The 19,887-nt window shown below is 44.5% G+C and overlaps 1 protein-coding gene across 2 annotated transcripts in view; it reads left to right on the forward strand.

Annotated features, from left to right (window-relative positions):
• ADCY8 (adenylate cyclase 8 (brain)) overlaps positions 1-19,887 on the forward strand; it is a 141,309-nt gene that overhangs the window by 65,172 nt on the left and 56,250 nt on the right. For both annotated transcript variants that reach the window (XM_014544993.1, XM_005872786.2), the window contains exons 6-7: positions 6,705-6,863; positions 10,757-11,027. In XM_014544993.1, the coding sequence (XP_014400479.1) occupies positions 6,705-6,863; positions 10,757-11,027 (430 nt within the window). The remainder of the gene's footprint in view (positions 1-6,704; positions 6,864-10,756; positions 11,028-19,887) is intronic.

The raw sequence follows: 19,887 nt of genomic DNA on the forward strand, positions 1-19,887 counted from the left end.
GTCTTATGCATGCCTGTTCATAAAATTAATTAAAATCGGCTTACATAATGGCTCCAGGTGGCTCCTCTTCCCATGCCCTGGTCTATTCCAGGAGGCTTGATGGCTGAGAAGACACCACATTATGGTGGGCTCCGTTATAAGCAATATCTTTATGAATGATCTACAGAAGTCTTCCTTGGTGAACTTAATGGAAATCACAGAGCCTGGTCTTTTCAATGCAGCCACTAAAAAGTCATAGGATGACGCCAGAATGCCAAGCAGGAACTGGCTTGTCCCTGGCTGATAACTTGGAGCAAAGGTCTTAATCCCTGTGCAGGGTGGCCCCCAAGCAACATGGCAGGACAAGGGTGAAAAACAGGAGTTACTTTGCTTTCCTCACTGGCAAGGATGCCCAGGTCTCTGCATGCCTCCTGGCGCCCTTCCTTTTTCTTGCCCTCTTTCTTATTACCCTTCCTTTTCACTTTTTCTTCTCTCCGTCAGCTCTCTTCCATCCCTTTCTTCCTCCTCCTCCTCTTCCTCCTCCTCCTCCTTCTCTTCTTCTCTCCCTCTCCTCCTAAAGCCCCCTTTCTCACCATTTCTGAAATGCTATTAACTACAGCATCCATAAGACCACATTCCTCTTAAAAATTCAGCAATTACAGCAATCTTGAGTCAATGGATAATTTATTGTTTTGCAAAAGTATTTACAATGGTGAAGATTGAATATATCTAGTAATTTTGATTAAATGTTCACCTTGAACCAGGCAGACACTGTACTAAATGATCTTCCTAACTCACCTCACCTAATTCACAACAACCCTGTGAGGAAACTGCTCGTACTTCCCCCAATTTTCAGAGGAGGAACTGATGCTCTGATAGGATAAATAACTTCTGATGCACAGCTTGTAAGTAACTCCATAAATGTCCAAAGGCAGGGAAATGGTGAGATTAATTTTGGCATACTACAAAATAGGAAAATGGGTAAGCATCATGATTTACATTAATATTTACCAGTAACAGCATAAGAAAATGCTTGTGCGTTTAATGAAGTATGCATCGTAGAGTACACACACACACACACACACACATCATTTAGGGCAACCTCAGTTTTCTAAAATATCTATTTTTACAGAAAGAGAGAAGGTCCTAAAACCCTGTGGTGGGAAATGGGTGGCTGGATCTTTCCTCTCGCTTTCTCTCACTAGGTCCACGCTGTTTTGGGACAGGAATCGACATTAGTCTTCCCATGTTGTGTCCACCCCCAAAACAGGGACTACAGCTGAAGGGATACAGGCAGCAAAGTGTCCGAAGGGCACTCGGCCTTGGGCCCTTCCTTACTGACCTTGAGCAGGTGATTTAACCTCTCTCTGTCCAGCTTCCTTAGTTCACCTCCGTCACTAACTCACTCCAGAAAGGTCAAGGGCACTGTTCCTCCCAGGTAGCTGAGGACCAAACACTTAGTTCTTTCTACATCATCAACTAGTTCAACCTTTTGAAGCAACTTATGTCTAGGAGCTGCCCAGTTGGTATATCAAATGGGTTGGTAGAAGCTATTGTGATGTAACTAGAACACATGCAAGCACAGTTTTAGCAAGAAGGGTAAAGTGATCAAATGCATAATTTTTGATCTGCTTCAACCTGTGTAATTGTTGTGTAATTATACGTTGGCATTGCTAACAAAAGTCAGTAGTAGCCACTATGCTTATGTTCAAATAGTACCAGGTGAAGTGCTTTATACACATGATTTGATAAACCATGCTAACAACTCTGCGGAGGACTGGTGCTCGCTCCCATCGCCCCTGAGAAAACTGGGACTTGGACACCAATAGAGCAGCTGCCCAGGGCCTACAGCCAGTGAGTGGAGAATCCCACCCGCACTCCAGGCTGCACTGATGCAGATCCCAGGCCCCTTGGTGCCGGTGAGTGCTCTGCACTGAGCAAGCCTATGGCAGTTGCTCCAGCTCCACAACCAGCCAGTGGTGGGTCCAGCTTGGAACTCCTGTCTCCACCCCCAGAGCTGAGGAGCTGGGTGTTCTCCACCCCACAGTCCTGCAAGCTACCCTGCTGAAGTCTCCCTGTTCATCCAGGCATTTCACAGTGGAGAGAGTCTCACCGACAGACCAAGGGCGGCTACTAGGTTATTCCTCCTGTCATTCCTCCAGCACCTTCTGTAGACGGGTTAATTAGCCAAAAAGAACCACTTAAAGCACTTAAATTGAAAGCAAAATTTCTAAGGTTCTTTATCTTTTTTTTAACCTCAGTTTTCTATTTATTTTCAGAAAGAGGGGGAGGAGGAGGAGGAGGAGGAGGGACCTCGATGCGAGAGAGACACATCAATTGGTTGTCTCCTGCACGAACCTTGACCCAGGCCAGGGATTGAGCCTGCAACCGAGGTCCGTGCCCTTGATCGGGAATCAAACCCGTGACCCTTTGGTTGGGCGGGCTGACACTCTTACCACTGAGCAAAACCAGCCAGGGCATAAGGTCCTTCATCTCTGACCATATACCAAGCATTCCTCTTTAACAGTTCAATGAAAAGGAATATGATCTTCAATCTTTTGCTGGTTAAGTTTTGCATGATTGGTTCCCAGCTTGATACAGAGCTTCAAAAAATTTATTATTATTATTAAGTGGGTTCCTTATTTAAAAGAAATCTTAGAAATGCAACACAAAAACTGGGAAGGCAAAGGTGCATTATTTGAAGGGGTCAGATGTGGAGGGTCACCCCCACTCCCCAAATGGCAGGTCCAGAGACATCTCTGTGGTTCCCTTAGATGCATCTTGGGTCAACAGAGGACTGTGAAGCAAGAGAGCCTTTGATCCGTGTCCATCAATTCAGTGACTACTTAGAGCACTGGCGATGCCACTGTGCTAAGCGCTGTGCTACATGCTGGGCGTGTGGAAATGAAAGGTAGTTCCCTGCCCTCCAGAAGCTCAGAGGCCCCAGAGAAGAAAGAGAGGGTGCAGGTGTTTATAGTGCCGGCGATCTCTAGTCTTTTTCTCTTTATTGTGGCTGAGGAGGCACAGCTGACATCCCTGGAAGAACGGAACACAATTTGTAACTCAGCAGAATGTGCTCCCCTCTCACTTGGAAGATGCTCCCAGGTCCTCCCCTGGAGAACCTGAAACACGTGGTGCGTGTCGGTGGCTCTGTGTGACCACCAGGTAGGCTTCCCAGAGAGGACCAGCGTCTGTGAATTATTCATTACTTTTACATAGTTTCATTCCTATCTTTTATGTAAGCCAAATCCCAGACATAACAAAAAGAAAGAAAACGGTGCCATAAAGAGATTTTGTCTCTTATGATTTTTCTTTTGCAGAAGAAAAAAAAAATCGAAGTGTCTTTTCATTGAGATGTTCCAGTGCATTCCCTGTGTAATGTTAATTACCTAATGGCACTGGCATGGTGTGCTGTGTACTCGTCCCTCACAATTAGTCAGCAAAGCACTCTAACATCCATTATCTCCTGTGGGACTCACCACCAGGGCTCTGTATGTGAAGCAATCAGCTAGAGCTTTATTTACAACCACTGAAACTCAAGGTCACCTTAAGCTATATGTCAAGGATCACACGCCACGTTGCAAAGAGCGTGAGGTTTACAAACACAACAGCCCCAGGTTAGTCCTAGAATCCTATGTGACCACAATAAAATCCTGTACCTTCCTGGGCTGCAGTTCCTTCATATATGGAAAGCAGCGAAGTAGTACTCAGTATGTGCCAGACATTATTTGCAACTCTCCACATATGTTTATTTGCCTAATGTGACAATGCTATTATTATTCCCATTTTATAGATAGAAGGTAAGTAACTTACTTGAGGTCCTACAGCTAATAAATGGAAGAGCAAGATATAACCTCATGTCAACTGGCCCTAGAGTCCATGTTAACCTCTACACTCCAGTGACTCACATGTAATGAGAAGAACATGGAGTGAGACTGGTGATTGTAACCGTCAGGATAGTCCTGGTTCTGCTGAAGTAACAAACATCTCCCAAATCTCAGTGCTTTAAAATAGCAAAGATTTATTTTTTGCTCTCATTTCCTGTCCACTATGGGAGGGTTGGGTGAGTAGCAGGGCACCACAATACATTGCCTCATTCAAGAACCCTGGTTAAGAAGGCTCCATCTCCAACGTCATTGATTGATGGTAGACACAGAAGAAAAAACAAAGGAGTGTGGTTAACCAGACTTCTAAAGTTTCTACTCAGAAGTGACTCATATCACTACTGCTCCCATTTTATTGGCCAAAGTAACATGGAATATATAGGAAAGTGCAATCCTACTATGTGCTTGGATGTTGCAGCACAAGATATAGTTGGTGGACAGCACAGGTGACTTCTCCCAATGACCTGCCTTACAGACACTGAAATGCTCCTCTCCAATGCTGATGCTGTTTCTCCTCTTGATTTGTTAAATGTTTCCAAATGGCCCTGACTCTTTTCATCATCAGTGGATAAAGGGAACTGTATAGTTTTTAATTTATAAGTCAAAACCATGGCCCAGAAACTAAAATCTTCACCAGGGACAAGAATCGTCTCACCCTTTAGCTACAAGCATTCTTTCTAATCTCTTTGGCTTCCTTCCTAATAGCTAATTTATTTCAATATTTTTAATCTTCTCAACCGACATCAACTTTTTTGTTTAAATAACTTTGTATGATCTCACAGCCTGTTGGGAACAGAGAATACAGAGACGCGGTTTGCACATGGAATCATTCATTCACTTACTCTTTCCCTAAAAGGGGAGGCATGTTTCTAAGCCCAGCTCTATGAGAGGCATGATCCTTCAGGCTGTGAGAGATACAAGGGTTACTCAGAATACTGCCTTCAAGGAGCTTATACTGTTCATCAGAGAACTTAGATATGTGGGAACATGACACCCATCCATTCATCCATCCACCCTTCCATTCAATAAACACTTATTGAGTGTTGGCCAAGTTCCAGACAGTACGTTGGGAAGAGGGGTCTATGACACTGAGCCATGCAAAGTTCATATCCTCAATTCAATTAGTTTAAAATCCAGTAGGGGAGACAGATGGTTACAGTGCAGCACCTCGCGTATTGCTCATATGGGATGCAACAGGAACACTGGGAAAGGCACATAATCGAGGCTTCAGTTAAATGAGGAAATGGACATTCCAGACTGAGGGAGCATCCCTAGGCCAGAAGAAACACAGGCTCAGGCAACAACAAATTGCTGTGAAAGGCTGGAGTCCAATGGGCGCGTGAGAAGTGAGACTAATAATTTAGGCCCAGGGACAGATCGGGAAGGACTGTGTGTTCCGACCGGGAATTTTCCAGTTTGATCTCCCCTCTTTATCCAAAATAATTATAATAATTATTGTTATTATGTATAAACTGTACTTATTATCTATTCTATTATATTCACGCATACTATAAAACATACATGTTTTAAAGGATAATGATGAAATAAATAATAATTTTAAATATCTTAATTCAATTGTTGTACTAAAATCTTTCTGTTCTCTTGTTTAGTGAGAGCAATGGGTTTGCACATAATTTATTCTATTTAAAGAATCTTAATAGTTTGTGAGACATTAATATAAAGGTCAGGTTCCAAATTCAGTTTATTTCTATACCTGTCTCTATTGGCTATCAGATTTAAATATGTATTTCATAAAGACAGGGAGATCTAGGGGGCGCCCTTGGACCACTGACTGTATTTTTAAGTCAGTTATGCCCAAGTTCTGTATAAGGCTTGTCATAAATTTGCTTCTCTGGTAGCTCTGAGTTTTTCTTGCAAACTCATTAGAAGGCAATAGCTTTTTGATATTTTTAACAAATGGGTACAACCCCCACCAACACATTTCATTTGGAAGATCTGAAAACATATTAGTGAATGTGCAGCTCTGAGTATTTTGATAGATGACATAACTCATGTTTGACAGCCTAGTTCCCGAGGAGATGGCAACATTTCCAAACTTCCTTTTTCAAAATCCTCTCTTCAGAGCACAGATTTCTTGTGAAAAGCAATTACTTTCACCTTCTAAAACTGCCATCTTGAAACAAAATAAGCAAGTTGGGTTTTTCCCCAAATGTTTGCTAGAGAGAATATTAATAGCAACCTATTATCACAGAAAAGCAACACATATGGGACACTTGTGGTTTTTCTTTTTCAATGAAAAACGGATAAATCATCTTTAATTTTAACAACTCTGTTAAGCATTTTGAAGTAAAATAACAATTGAATTTCTATGTGGCGCTGAAGATTTTTCTAGTTATTATATTTCAAAGTATTGTGTCCTAGCAGTTGAATTTTTCCTACATAAATGGTGTTATTTAACTCATAAACTGAAATTGTTTGAAATACTCTGAAAATGAAGAAGGAATGTGTGTTCAGAAATCTTTCTCTTCTCTCAAGAGGCCTCCTCCATGCTCAGGGTCAGAGGACAGGCCAGCCCAGGCCCTGTAGGGTTGCTAAGGTCAACCCACATATCAAATTTCAGTGCAGCTTTTCCAAGATAAAAACAAAAGCTCGCATGGGAGTGGTGACATTGTCTTCCTGCATCCGAGCAGATGACCCAGCTCAGCCCAGGAACGTGAGTGCTCTGCTCTGGCGACCCCTGCTCTGAGGTGGAGGCCAGGAAAGAGTTTTTAACAAGGGAGGGATGGTGCGAAAAGGTCCCACTGTGTTTGGGATAACCGTGTAGAACGTGGGCCCACTCTGGCCTTACATGTGTATCTCTCCATTCACCTATGTCAACAGGTATGTGCGGTCAAGGACGAAGCATGACGTCGACATGCGAATCGGAATCCACTCGGGCTCAGTGCTGTGTGGTGTGTTGGGCCTGCGGAAGTGGCAGTTTGACGTCTGGTCTTGGGACGTGGATATTGCGAACAAACTTGAATCTGGAGGGATCCCTGGGTAAGCCAGAGCAAAGCCCTCGTACTCCTAACCCTAGTCATTTGCCACTTTGTGGGAGCGGGTTTCCCCTGTGCAGAATTCAGGGGTATAGGTCTAAAAGCAATTATTTGGAAGAAGATAGAACCCTTCATGGTCTGAGATTTTGGGGTTTATATTTTTCTTTTAAGCCCAAATGGCTTTTTAAATGTTGATTATTTCCCATCCCTATCAATCCATATATATAGGAATAAACTAAGCTTACTTTTCCTTTCAGTAAGAGAGTTTGCCCCCGATTCTGAACATGTATTAAGTACCTACTATGAACTAGCCAGTCTGCTAAATATCATTACTACATCACATCATTTAATTTTTCAACGCCCCACACAGTAAATGTTATGAAGGGCCTCACCAACTTTACTGCCTCCCCTTGTTAATTCATCAGTCCAGTTTGCTCAGGGCTGACCTTTCATTATTAATCTCCAGGCCTTCAATGTGTCCCCAAGAGCCTGGCACGATGCTTGGCACATAGGAATGAAAGAAAGGAAGGAAGGGAGGCACACAACCCCACTGTGTAATGGTTGACAGCCTGGACCCTGGAGTCGTGCAGAATTGAATTAAAATCCTTTCCCTGCCACAGACACCAGCCATGTAGCTCCACACAAATTCTTCAGTCTCTCTGAGCCGTGGGTTCCCAGACTAGCGATTCTCAGCTTGTGCTGGAATCTGAATCACCTGGAGGGTGTGGTAAACCTTGGGCGGCTGGGCCCCACCCTCAGACTTTCTGATTAATGTGTCTGGGGCGGGACAAAGACTGTGTCTTCCCAACAAGTGCCCAAGTGATGCTGATGCTGCTGGCGTTGGTACCACACTTTGAGGACCACTGTTCTCCAGCTTTAGTTAAATGAGAAAATGCATATCAAGTCCTTGGTCCTGTGCCCAGTAAACATTCACTGTGGTTGTGTTTGTAGCAGTTACCATGTGACACACATGTAGGGTCTTACAAGGACCTTGAAGTCCTTGTCTCCCTCCAGCACTGCTTGTGACCTCCCAGTGATGTGACTCTGGGCCAGGTACTTACTCCTGGTCTTGGGGCCAGTTTTATCATCAGCAAAATGGGGGGGGGGGTGCCTATCAGGAAGAGGGAAATTCTATGAGATGATCCATGGAGCCAGTCATGTCATAACAGCTTTGACTACAGATATCATTTATGCAAAATAAAGTGTTACCAAATGGTTAGATCATGTTTACTGTCATGACTATCATTATTATATCCTGGCATTTAAAATTATCAGAAAATATCAGGTTTGCCTGACAGTCAATATATGGGAATATTGCCTGACTCATTTCCGTAGATAAACGTAATCACCAGAATCTCGTCCGCACAGTCTTTACTCCAAAACCCCAGCTAGCAGCCATGATCCAAGGAACCTCTAAAGCCCTGTTTCTATCAAAACGTGTAAATGTAAATTGATTGGAACTTGAGCAGAAGACTCAGTAATGAATGAAGGTGAGGATGTCTTTCCCTACAGGAAACATAATATTGATTCAGTATGTGCAAATACTATTCCCCCTGCGCAGTGATGCAGGGTAATAAAACGCAGAATCCAGAGAAAATACCAAATGGGGGCTGGCATTTAACTTAATTATCTTAAGAGAAGATCAGCCATCAGACTTTATAAAGATGATGCATGGAGCCAGTCATATCATAGCTTTGACTACCCTTCTGGGGGTTTCATTGTGCCTGAGAGAAAAAGACGGCCTTCTAGCCCTAGCTCTGAGGTTGACCAGAGAGACAGGTCTGGGACAACCATTTCATAGGAGGTCAAATGACCTTTCTCTTCCCCGAGGTCAACATTACTGAGTATAGACTGACAAAATCCACTATGGGAACATTCCGTGCTTATTCAGCGTGTTTCTGAAGAGAGCTCAAATATCTTTACATGTTTCAGTTTTTGTATTCTGACCCTAGAAGTCAGTGACTGTATGCAAGGCTGAGACTTTGGAAAAGGTGGAGAATGTGCCTGCAGGATCAGAAATGCATCCTTGGTAGTTTATGGGTGTTTCACGTGTCCTCTGCAGTGACTTATTCTCTCTATGAGCAGGAATTGAGCAGAATGGGTAAGAAGGAAGTAGAAATAGCACTAAAAATACAATGTGTCTGGCCGATATGGCTCAGTGGTTGACTGTGGACTCATTCACCGAGTGGGTACTATTGTTTTTCCCATTTTCGTGGATGAGAAAATAGACTCATAGAAAGATTAAGTAACTTGCCCAAGATCTATCAGCTAGCAAGTAAGTGGTAGAGCCAGGGTTTTGATCCCACAATGCAGCCAAAGAGTTCATGTCCATAACCACCGTGCTAGGCTACCCACAGCACACTATGGCACTGTAAGGCGTCTGGGTGAGTTAGACAGGAGTACACCGGAAAACCCTCCAGAATGATTCACCATGTGAAATTTCCACGATTCCAGTGTGAGCCTTAAGGCCCTTGATGTCATCTGTTCTTTTGCTAAAAAAGAAACTTGAATCATGAGCTGCAGTGGCTGATGACTGTGCAGGAGTGAGTCACTCACCTTGTGAGTGAGGCTGGCCACAGCTCTGTTCTCCACTCCTTGCCGTGCACACAGGTCAGGGAAAGCTTCTCTGTGGTCTTGTGAGGCCTGTCTTTTTCTTATGATTTTAAACGACTTGAAGAAACAAGGCAAGACGACAAGAGAACTATCATTGTTGCTTGGTGATTTTGGACAAAAATTGCCATTGGGTTCAGAAACATTTATGGAACTTGTTTTCCCAATATAATCAACATCACGGAAAAAAAAAGAAATCACTGACCGTTGCTTTTTTCTGTGTCCATGAATTTTTTGGTTGGTTTTTTTTTTTTTTTGCTCAATCCCTTTACCCAGCACCTACTCACCCCCCGCAGCTGTCAGCCTGCTCTATATCTATGAGTCTGTCTCTATTTTGCTTGTTAGTTCATTTTGTTCATTAGATTCCACATATGAGTGAAATCATATGGTACTTGTCTTTCTCTGCCTGGCTTATTTCACTTAGCATGATACTCTCCAGGCCCATCCATGCTGTCACAAAGGGCAAGATTTCCTTCTTTTCTATGGCCCAGTAGTATTCCATGGTGTAAATGTACCACAGCTTTTTTATCCACTCATCTACTGATGGGCACTTGAGTTTCCAAATCTTGGTTATTGTAAATAACCCTGCATCTATTCTTTCGAATCAGTGTTTCGGGTTTCTTTGGATAAATTCCCAGAAGTGGAACCGCTGGGTCATAAGGCAGTTCCATTTTTAATTTTTTAAGTAACTCCATGTTGCTTTCCACAGTGGCTGCACCAATCTGCACTCCCAGCAACAGTGCACGAGGGTTCCCTTTCTCCACATCCTCACCAACACCTGTTATTTGTTCATCTATTGATGGTAGCCGTTCTGACAGGTGTGAAGTGATATCTCACTGTGGTTTTAGTTTGCAATTCTCCGATGATTATTGACATTGAGCATCTTTTCATTATGTTATTGGCCATCCGTATGTCCTTTTAGGCAAAGTGTCTATTCAGGTCCTCTGCCCATTTTTTAAATGGATTGTTTGGGTGTTTTTTGGTAAGAATCACTGATTCTTAAGGGTTGCCAAGACCTGGCTGACAGTCACAAGAAAAGCTGAAATAAGTGCTTATGTGGGGCGGCTCCGCAGGGCTGTGTTCATCAGAGGCTGCGGTGTCCCTTGGGGTGGAGTCAGCGATGCCCTGCTCGTTGATTTTTGCTTGGAGTTCTGTTTTCTTTTATTCTTTCTGATTTTTTCAGGGGCCCACATATTGTCCCCGAGGACATGACCTCACAGTGCCCTGATGCTGGCTTTGCCCAGGCCACGTCAGGGGTGGATAATGACCTACGCTTTGTGTCCCCAGGAGGATTCACATTTCCAAAGCCACCCTCGACTGCCTCAACGGTGACTATGATGTGGAAGAGGGCCACGGGAAAGAGAGGAATGAGTTCTTGCGGAAGCATAACATAGAGACCTATTTAATTCAGCAGCCGGAGGACAGTCTGCTGTCGCTGCCCGAAGACATTGTCAAGGAGGCAGTGAGCTCCTCGGACCGGAGGAACAGCGGGGCGACGTTCACCGAGGGGTCCTGGAGCCCCGAGCTGCCCTTCGACAACATCGTGGGTAAACAGAACGTAAGTCCTGGCTTCCTTCTTCTGGTCAGCCAAAGGCATGCGCAGGTGCCTCTGCACCAGAGAGGTCCCAGAAATAACCCATTCATCTTTAACCTTTTCTCTGCTGAGCAACAGCATTGCAAATCATCAAACCCTATCTCCTCCGGACAGAAATAACTTTTGTGTGCAATGTCAGGAAATGCATGAAATACCAGAGTGTACTCAACACCCTCTCCTTTTATTTTTTATTTTTTTACCTCACTCAAAATAAATGTCATGTGAAGCTGAATTGTAATTATAAAAAAAAAGACCCACATTGCAAAAGAGAAACCTATTATTATACTAGCAACAGAAGTAGATGATCAGGTCCAGGGGAATGCCATTCCTTAGACAGCTGGCAGGCTAGGAGTTCTGAACTGCCCTCTGGAATTTAAAGTTAGGAGGTCGCCATTGATTTGGGACAGGCAGCACCAGGTGATGCCCAAGGGGAGGGTGAGAGCATTCAGGAGTAGCATGAAATTGCAAAGCCGCCCTCGTAATTCTATTCCTATTTAGTGTGAATTTGCTTCTTATCTGAGGGATGGAGCCAACAGTCAGTCCATGAGGAGTAAATCACCAATCACCAAATTATTTCTCAAATCATTTCTTCAACTACCAGGACTCCACTAACCCGAATGAGATGCTCAGACTCCTAGAAGCGCTAGAGGACTGAGGCTGGTCAAGGCAGAGAACCTGAGAAGTCTGCGATGCCCCCGTTCCCAGAACGCTTGCTCAGGACCTGGGCTCTAGTACGGGTTTTCCCTTTCATTGCCCAGGCCCACCACCTCCAGTTGAATTCATGTGAGTTAAAGAGTAGAACCCCAGCATCCTTTTCTAAAGAAACAAACAAAGCCAGTATGTATGAGACTGGGAAACGGTTTCTGGCATGCCCCTGTGCCAAGCAAAAGCTGAGCGCTGAAAACAAAATCAACCCAACCCAGAGTGTCAGGAGCTCTCTGAGGACCTGACGGGGTTCACTGTTTCAATCCATGGACCTGGACTTTTCTCCTTAGCTGACAGATAAGAAAAGTCTGTCTGCTTAAGGCCATTTAAAAAGGAAAAGGTTAAAGTGCTGGAAGTCTTCTGCACCGGACAGGTGGGTGGGGCACTCTGAGGCCAGCTTAACCTGTCTCCAGTCAGTTCTGTGTGACGGGGCAAAGGAGTAACTCATGGGCCAGATTCCACCAGAAGACCCAGGTCAAACCCAGTCCGCATGCCTTGGGAAGGTCAACCCTTAGGTCCTGACTCTCCTTCTGTGTTTCATTTTTCCCAACCGAGTTACCACTGATTTCAGTGCCCACTTCCTCCCATCCCTGAACTGGTGTGCATGGTGCAGTTTGCTATTACGTAAAACAATGGACTTATATGTCCTTCCTGGAGTGGGTGCATGGCCACCTGACAGCACCCTCTGCTTCCTCTGCCTATTGTTAGCTTGAGCCTGGAAGCTGGTTATTTAGAGAGGAATGCATGCTTCACCGTAAATACCTCAGTAACTGCATCACATTCTCTAAATGTTTTTTGGGGTTTTTTTTTTTTGTCTTGCCATTTGAAAAACTTTTTCTATTTAAGCTGTGGAACCAGGGATAATTCCTAATTGTTCTAATCTTAGTTGTTCCTAACCTGGCTGCTCATCATTGAGAACCAAGAGAGAGAGGTGGAGATACTTGATCTTATTCTGTGATTGATGGATCTGGTAAAATTGTACAGGAATATCTGAAATATTTCTTTGCTAATTTCCTAAAAAAAATACTTGCTGATATCATCAAGTCATTATTTTAAGACATATCACTGTTAGTCAATAATCACACTGTATATTTCATATGCTGCCCGAGTTTTGCCTGGATGCACTCACCTGTGCCATCTTCAGCGTGAATCATCTCAGTTCATGTTGATGTCTTGGGACTTCACAGGCAGGGGATGTGTACTGATATTCACAAATAACTAAATGGCACTAATAAGACTGAGGAAATGAGTCAATTAAAATGGTCACAAGCCCTCAAAGTTTATACTTACACTTAACTCTAGAAATCGAGGGCCATCTGTGCCACTCAGAGACATGTGCGTGCCTGGGAGAGACGGAGACTGGTCTGGCTGGGCCTGTCTGCCAAAACACCCCGTCAGCTCCACGGAAAGCCCAGACCATCTGAGTGTTTGCACATCACATGGAAAACAGACTAATCCTCCACTGGGGCTTTGCCAGCTGAATTGGGCAAATGTTTTGGCTTCTATTGATTCATGTGAGCTTCGAAATATTTTTAATGACATCGGAATGCTGTGGCATAATCTGTGCGCTATACATAGCAGATGTTCAGATAGTTTCCTTCTCATTTATTCATTCATCCAATAAGGATTAATTGAGCATCCTTTACATGCCAACTGCTAGTAGCAGTAGCAGGAAGGACAGAGAGAAGAAACACTGCAGACGTCAAGTCAGCCAGTCGTTTATATGTTTCATGAAGAGAGAAATTATGTTTCACTTACCACTGTTTAGCCCAACATCTGGCAGGTAATGGGACTTGATGATAGTTTGTTGAATGAATGAATGAATGAATGAATGAAATGACAGATGTGGGTGGTAACAGAGAGGAACCAGTTAAGTTCAACTTCTAGGTATTTTGCTTAGGTGTCGGGGTGGCCGGTGGAAATGCCCACTGAAATAAGCACTATTGGGATGGAAGGAGATTGATGGGAAACCCTAGGAGTTCCATCTGGGGCATGTTGAGCTTGAGATGTCTGGAGAGGGCTCCATGGAGGTATATCCAGGGACTACTGAACTCTCACTCTGGAGCTCAGGCATAAAGGAACTGTGCAAGGGATGTGAACATGGCAGTCATCAGAACCCGAGGGCTAGTCGAAGCCATGGAGTGAAGGGGATCACAGTAGGGAATATGTGAAATAAAACCATAGGGAGGCACAGGATAGACCTCAAGGGGCACCTGGTGGGAGGTGACCGAGAGCAGTGACCCCACAACAGAGACAAATAGGAAGGAAAGTGATGAGAAGAGAATTAGGGGATGTGGTGTCCTGGAAGCCCAGAGAGCAGAGAGTGCGTTTTGAGATGGAGGGAGCAATCAACAATGGCCAGTGGAGCCAAGAGGCTAAGATGGAAAACTGCCCATTGGAGTTGGATGGAAGAACATCATTGGCAAGAGGCAGATTTGATGAGGTGGCGAAGTCAGATTGTCGCGGGTGATAGATAAGAGAGGGCTCTGCATCTCACAGTAGAACCCCAACTCCACCCCTGTCTCCTCCCCACCGCCCCTCTAAGGAGTCTGTCAATGGTTTGGAGCAGCAGCTACTGCACTAAGAATTGTTTTTGGTCCCTTAGGTGAGTCTTCCAGTCCTGCTCTATGCTTGAAGAGCCTTCCTTGGTTTTGATGTCATACATCTTCCCTGCCCCTTATCTGTGTCCATTTGGGTTAAATTGCTGGTTCAACACAGCCTGAGGTCTGGTGTCCAGGTTGCTCTTGGAAGCCTGCAGCACTCGTGGTTTGCATCCCCGAATCCTGGCGTGGCAGGTGTTTGCCCACTGATTTGGCATCTTGGCTCGCTGAACCCTGGCTCAGTTACCAGTGGGGCTGCCTATGCTTGGAGCCTCAGAATGGAATGAAAGTAAGGAAACTAGAAGTCAAGAAGTGTATGCTCACAGGTGGACTATTGACGTTCAAGGTATGAATGTAGCAGTGGGTGGGTGAAGTAAATGGAAAGTGGACAATTGGACGTGTGGGGGAGGGTGTCCAGAAATGTCCAGGCTAGATTGTTGGATGAGTCATCAACATGGTCATTGAATCTCTCAGAATAAAGGTAAATTTGGGGATGAAAACAAAGACTTAAGAAACGGGTTCTTGTAATAAAGATCATGCTTCCCTCTGATTGCAGGCTGTAACTAAAATCCATTGTGGGCTTGAGCTCTTCATTCGATTACTTAACAGGAACTCAGCAGTCTAACTGCTGGGGATTAGTACTGAGAAGACAGACCTGGTCCCTGTCCTCTAGGAGCTAACATTGTAAGGGAGTGGGGCATGTACACAACTAACCAAAACATGAAAGTGCTTTGAAGGAAGTAGATATAGGAATAGGGGGGCAGATCAAACTATCACCGATAGGATCATCGCAAGTTTCTGAAGATTTGATTGGAGCGCTGAAAGGAAACCAGGAGAAGGACATCTAGAGAAAACAGCTAGTGCAAAGGCCCTGCAATGGAAAAAAAGTTTCATATGTTAGAAGAGCAAAATGGCCCAAGGGGCTAGAGCAGCAACTTTCAACCTGTGTGCTGCAAGAATTCTTAAAACATGAAATACCTGACTATTTAGTCAGGGGCAACTGGCCTCTTCTCCCTTAGATTATCAAATAAAAATTAAAAAATGACAGCCAACATAATAGCTGTCTTGTCTAAATGAATAAAAATTATACCTTTTTTGTCAGATCAGCAAAAACGATATTTTCTGGTGTGCCTTAGAATTGTAGTAATGAGTTTATGTGCCATGAGATGAGAAAGGTTGAAAATCGCTGGGCTAGAGCATAGTGAGCAAGAAAGAAAGGGGTCAGAGGTGAAGTTAAAGCATGCGGAGCTTGCTCCTGCCAGCTCCACATGGGATTTCCTTTGACGGGAAGTGATGGAAAGGCTTCCAGCAGGGCGCAGACATGACCTGATTTAGATTTTTTAAGGAATCGCTTTGGCTGTCTTGTGGAGAATGGACAAATGGCATCTTAGACTGATGACTCCCAAGAGGATACAAAGGGGAAAGCTTTTGCTACTATGAGATGTATTGTGTGAGGATATTAATCCTTCTTACATGACTTTTGTAACAAGTGATATGCCAAGAATATGGAGCCACCCTTTAGAAGTGAAGCCCCTATCAGAGCCTAGGGTCTGACCCTCATATCCTATGAGGTCCCCGCCATTGCCCCATCCATCCCTTGCAAACTTATCACAATCAGACATTTGTCTATTACTCCTCCAGGCCTTTTAAAAGAATCACCTGGAGAAAAGCACACATTTGATACTTCTGTTGTATATATTAGACGTTTCTACAAAGTAGAATGCCCTTGGTTGTTACCATTATCATGAAGTTAATATGCGCACCATCAATATTTTTTAATTTATTTTTTTAATATTTTTATTGATTTCAGAGAAAAAGGGAGATGGAGAGAGAGAGAGAGAAACATCAATGATGAGAGAGAATCATCTATCGGCTGCCCCCTGCACTGCATTCCCCACACTAGGGATCAAGCCCACAATCCAGGCACGTGCCCTGACTGGGACTCGAACCGTGACCTCCTCGTTGATAGGTCGACACTCAACCACTGAGCCACGCCGGCTGGGCTGCACCATCAACATTGAAAACATAGTTGGAATTTCTATATTCTACACAACCAACTAGAAAGCACATGTGCTTCTTTGCCATGAGGACAGATAGGTGTCCATGGTGTCCCTAACATTAATAGAAGTAGAGAGTTTGGGGCCAGGTACCATGGCGGGCGCGTTGCTCACATCCTTTCCATTTCATTTTCTTACCAACGTGACAATGTGATGTGCCTGCTTTCCAAGTGAGGGGACCATGATCATGTTCTTTTATTGAGTCATATTGATCCCTGGGGTTCGGTTTCTTTCCTTCTGTATCTGCCCCTAAAGGGTGGGATGCAAAGTGAGTGGGTGGCCCCTTTCCTGTGCAGAGAGATGCCCACGAGAAAAAGAACTCCTAAATTGCAACTTGACTTCCGTCGTTCAGCTTGGGCAAGTCTCTCCTCCGTGATGTTCATTCGTTCCCTCATTCATTCAGTCATCCACTTATCAACCACTATTGAGTAACTGCAATTTGTGGACACTGATCCCGGCGTCAGGGGTAGAGAGATGAAGGACGGGCAAGCTGTTGAGGAGCTCACGGAGCGGAGGTATCGCTAATAGGTCCACAGGGCCAGTGTGAGCTTGCTGTCCCAATAGCAGAAGAGTGTATGGAGGTGGAAAACTGGTCCAAGGTGATCGGGGAAGACCTTCCCAAGGAAGCCACTGTTAAGCTGAGATCTACAGACAAGCAGGGAGTTTGGGCCAAAGATGAGGGCACAAGACCCCAGGTGGAGGGGGGAAAGCAAGGCGACCATCTTCACCTGGTTTCCACTGCTCAAGACCAAAACACAGGCCTCTCTTTCCCCACAGAGAACTCCTACCCCTAAAACGCCCTAAATAGCGGACATTGGTCTTAAGGAAGAAGTTGTGTTTTCAGAGGTTAGTGCTTCTGTGATGAGCCGCCCAATATCTAATTGTCCGTGGTCGGTCTTGGTATGCAGGCGGTCGCAGGCAGATTTTTCTCTGTAGGAAGTTTATTTCGAGCCATTTGAACATCAGATTCAGCTTTGATGTTCACTGGATGGGACATTTTGCAGGCTTTGGGGTAGAGAGCATGAAGAGCTTGGACATTGCCCACCGTGAATCCGCACTCTTCCAGGAACGTGGCTTTTTCTGACAGCAATGCCCCCAGGCTGTCCTGCACCCGGCTCAGAAGATAACGGCTGAGTTCCGCCAGGAAGAGTGATTACAGGGGCCTGGTTTTCCACTCTCTTCAGAAAGGCAAGTGGATCTGAAGCCTTCCTGGGAGCGTTGAGTGGATTATGCAGGCAATGTGCTCTGTTAACTTGGAGTGATCATCCTTTCTTTCTCTGACACTACAGAGGTAGACGAAGGCGAAGGAAACGAAGGTAGAGATGAGTTTGTGGCTCGTGTAGAATTGCTCTGTGGGGGTGGGCAATGAAGTCGGCAGGCGCATGACATGCAGCCTGTGGTCACCTGATGGCCAATAACTGCCACAAGCTCTTCTAAACCAACCGGGATTGACCGGTTGTTTGGGGAGAGAGAAAACAGTGGCCTGAGGAAGCAGAACCCATAATGAGTGCACATGTGAAGGAGAACGCATGACATTTTGAACATGTGAAGGTGAACGTATGGTACTTTAAACATGTGGAGACAGGTAGGAAGAGAAAGAGGGAAAAACCTGCATTTATTTCTGACTTCTTTATTTCCCAGATTTAAAGAAAAAAAGAACTGGATTTGTTTTATTGATCTTGGTGCTAATTTTGCCAATGACGGGGTTAAGGATTCTTTGTTCTAAAATTTATTTAGCTGCATCAGGATTTTCTCATCTTTTCTCCACCAAGAATACCTTTTGTTGTTTTGACCTGGTGCAGTGCACGTGTGTAAAGGTTTTTTCTTTACAGACACTAGTGCGTGTAGTGTGGCTGAATCTGTATCCCCATTTTTTAAAGTGATTTGGCACGTGAGTCACGGCCGACCATGGCTCCGGCTCTGCACTGGCAATGAGTGGTATATCACCCATGGGAACTGAATTCCAGCCGAGAGCAAAGGCACTTGGCATTTTTGCTGGCTGACCAGCCTCCGCTTTGGCTGTGTTTGTATGTACTTATTTCTGCCTCACCCAGGGTCAAACAGGAAGCACAGTGGTAATTCCTCGGGCTTGGATGAACTTTCTGAAAGGTCCAACCCTAGCTCTGGGATCTCCAGACGACTTCTGTGAATTGTAGGTTATGAACCTGTAGATTCGATCGCATCTGTCCCACTGTATGACGTGTAGGTCACCTTTAATGGCCTGAAGAACCTCTCCGCACCGTGAGATGATAAGGGCTTTGTGTACATCATAGCACCATGGGGGCAGCACCCATCAGGAAAGCATATCTTGGAAGTAGGCAAACACAGGGCTGGTCTTAGGTGGTAAACTCAGATGCAAACACTGGGGATCATAAAAACCTGGAAAAGCTAAATTAATGAGGCAATTCCAACAGACAAGTGTGGGCAGAAAATTAGGATAAGAGAAAGTAGAAGCCCCACAGACATAATAGTTTGGCCCTAATCTCAGTAATTTCTCCTCTTCCTTGTTTTGTCCTGTCATAACTGGAGATGAGTGAGAGAGGCTGGATTCTTGAAGGTCGGTAATTTGTAGCTCATTGGAACAAAATTAAAGGAAAGCATCAATAACTAAATTTAAGTAGCAAATTTGTATAACAGGAGTCTGAAAAAAACTCAGACCTACAGCCTTAAAACAAGAAACCCGAGCAATTTATCAGCAACTTACAATATACTATGGCAGGTCCTCAGGTCATGTCATTTTGCTATCACATTGATGAGATGCCGTAGGAACTTAACTCTTATTCATATCAATTAGCCTTTGGTAAAAGTGGTTTTTCTTATATGTCATTTTGCCGCAGTTCCAAGAACCTATTGGCGGCATTAAGTGAGGACTTACTATACTTATCTCATAATCCCAAATGTAAAGAGCTACGTCAGAATCTTTAAAGAGATGAAAGTTTAGGTAATTATTACATTTCCATTTTATCCAAATTTGTTATGAACACACACACATGCACACACACACACACGCACACACACACACAAACTCACAATTTCATTTTCCCCATGGCGTTGACATTTCTGAAAAATCTACGCCTTTGATGTTCACAAGAACACTGAGTAGCTTAGGTCCTGATATATGAGCTGAATTATTCATACTGTCCCACGAGGTCATTTGTCCGTGGGATAGTAGTCACTTCTCCAGCCCATGAGATTGCGGCCCAGCCACTGCAGTGCTATGAGTATTTTGAGTCCCACCTAGCAGATAGCCATTCATTCATGTGTCAGCCCCTCTGTGCCCAGCTCCTGAGCCACGTCCTGGGCAGGAATCCTGCCTCCATCCTTAGGATCGCCCCATCCCTCTCTCATGACACCCTAATTCTGAGATGAGGTCGGTGCTGGAGTTAGCATATCTGTTGCACACATGACTAGGGATGTATTTTGAAAGCTAAAAATTCAGTTGGCAGCTTGCCTCCATTCACG

This window comes from Myotis brandtii, unplaced genomic scaffold (genome assembly GCF_000412655.1).
Source record: "Myotis brandtii unplaced genomic scaffold, ASM41265v1 scaffold390, whole genome shotgun sequence".
NCBI lineage: Eukaryota > Metazoa > Chordata > Mammalia > Chiroptera > Vespertilionidae > Myotis > Myotis brandtii.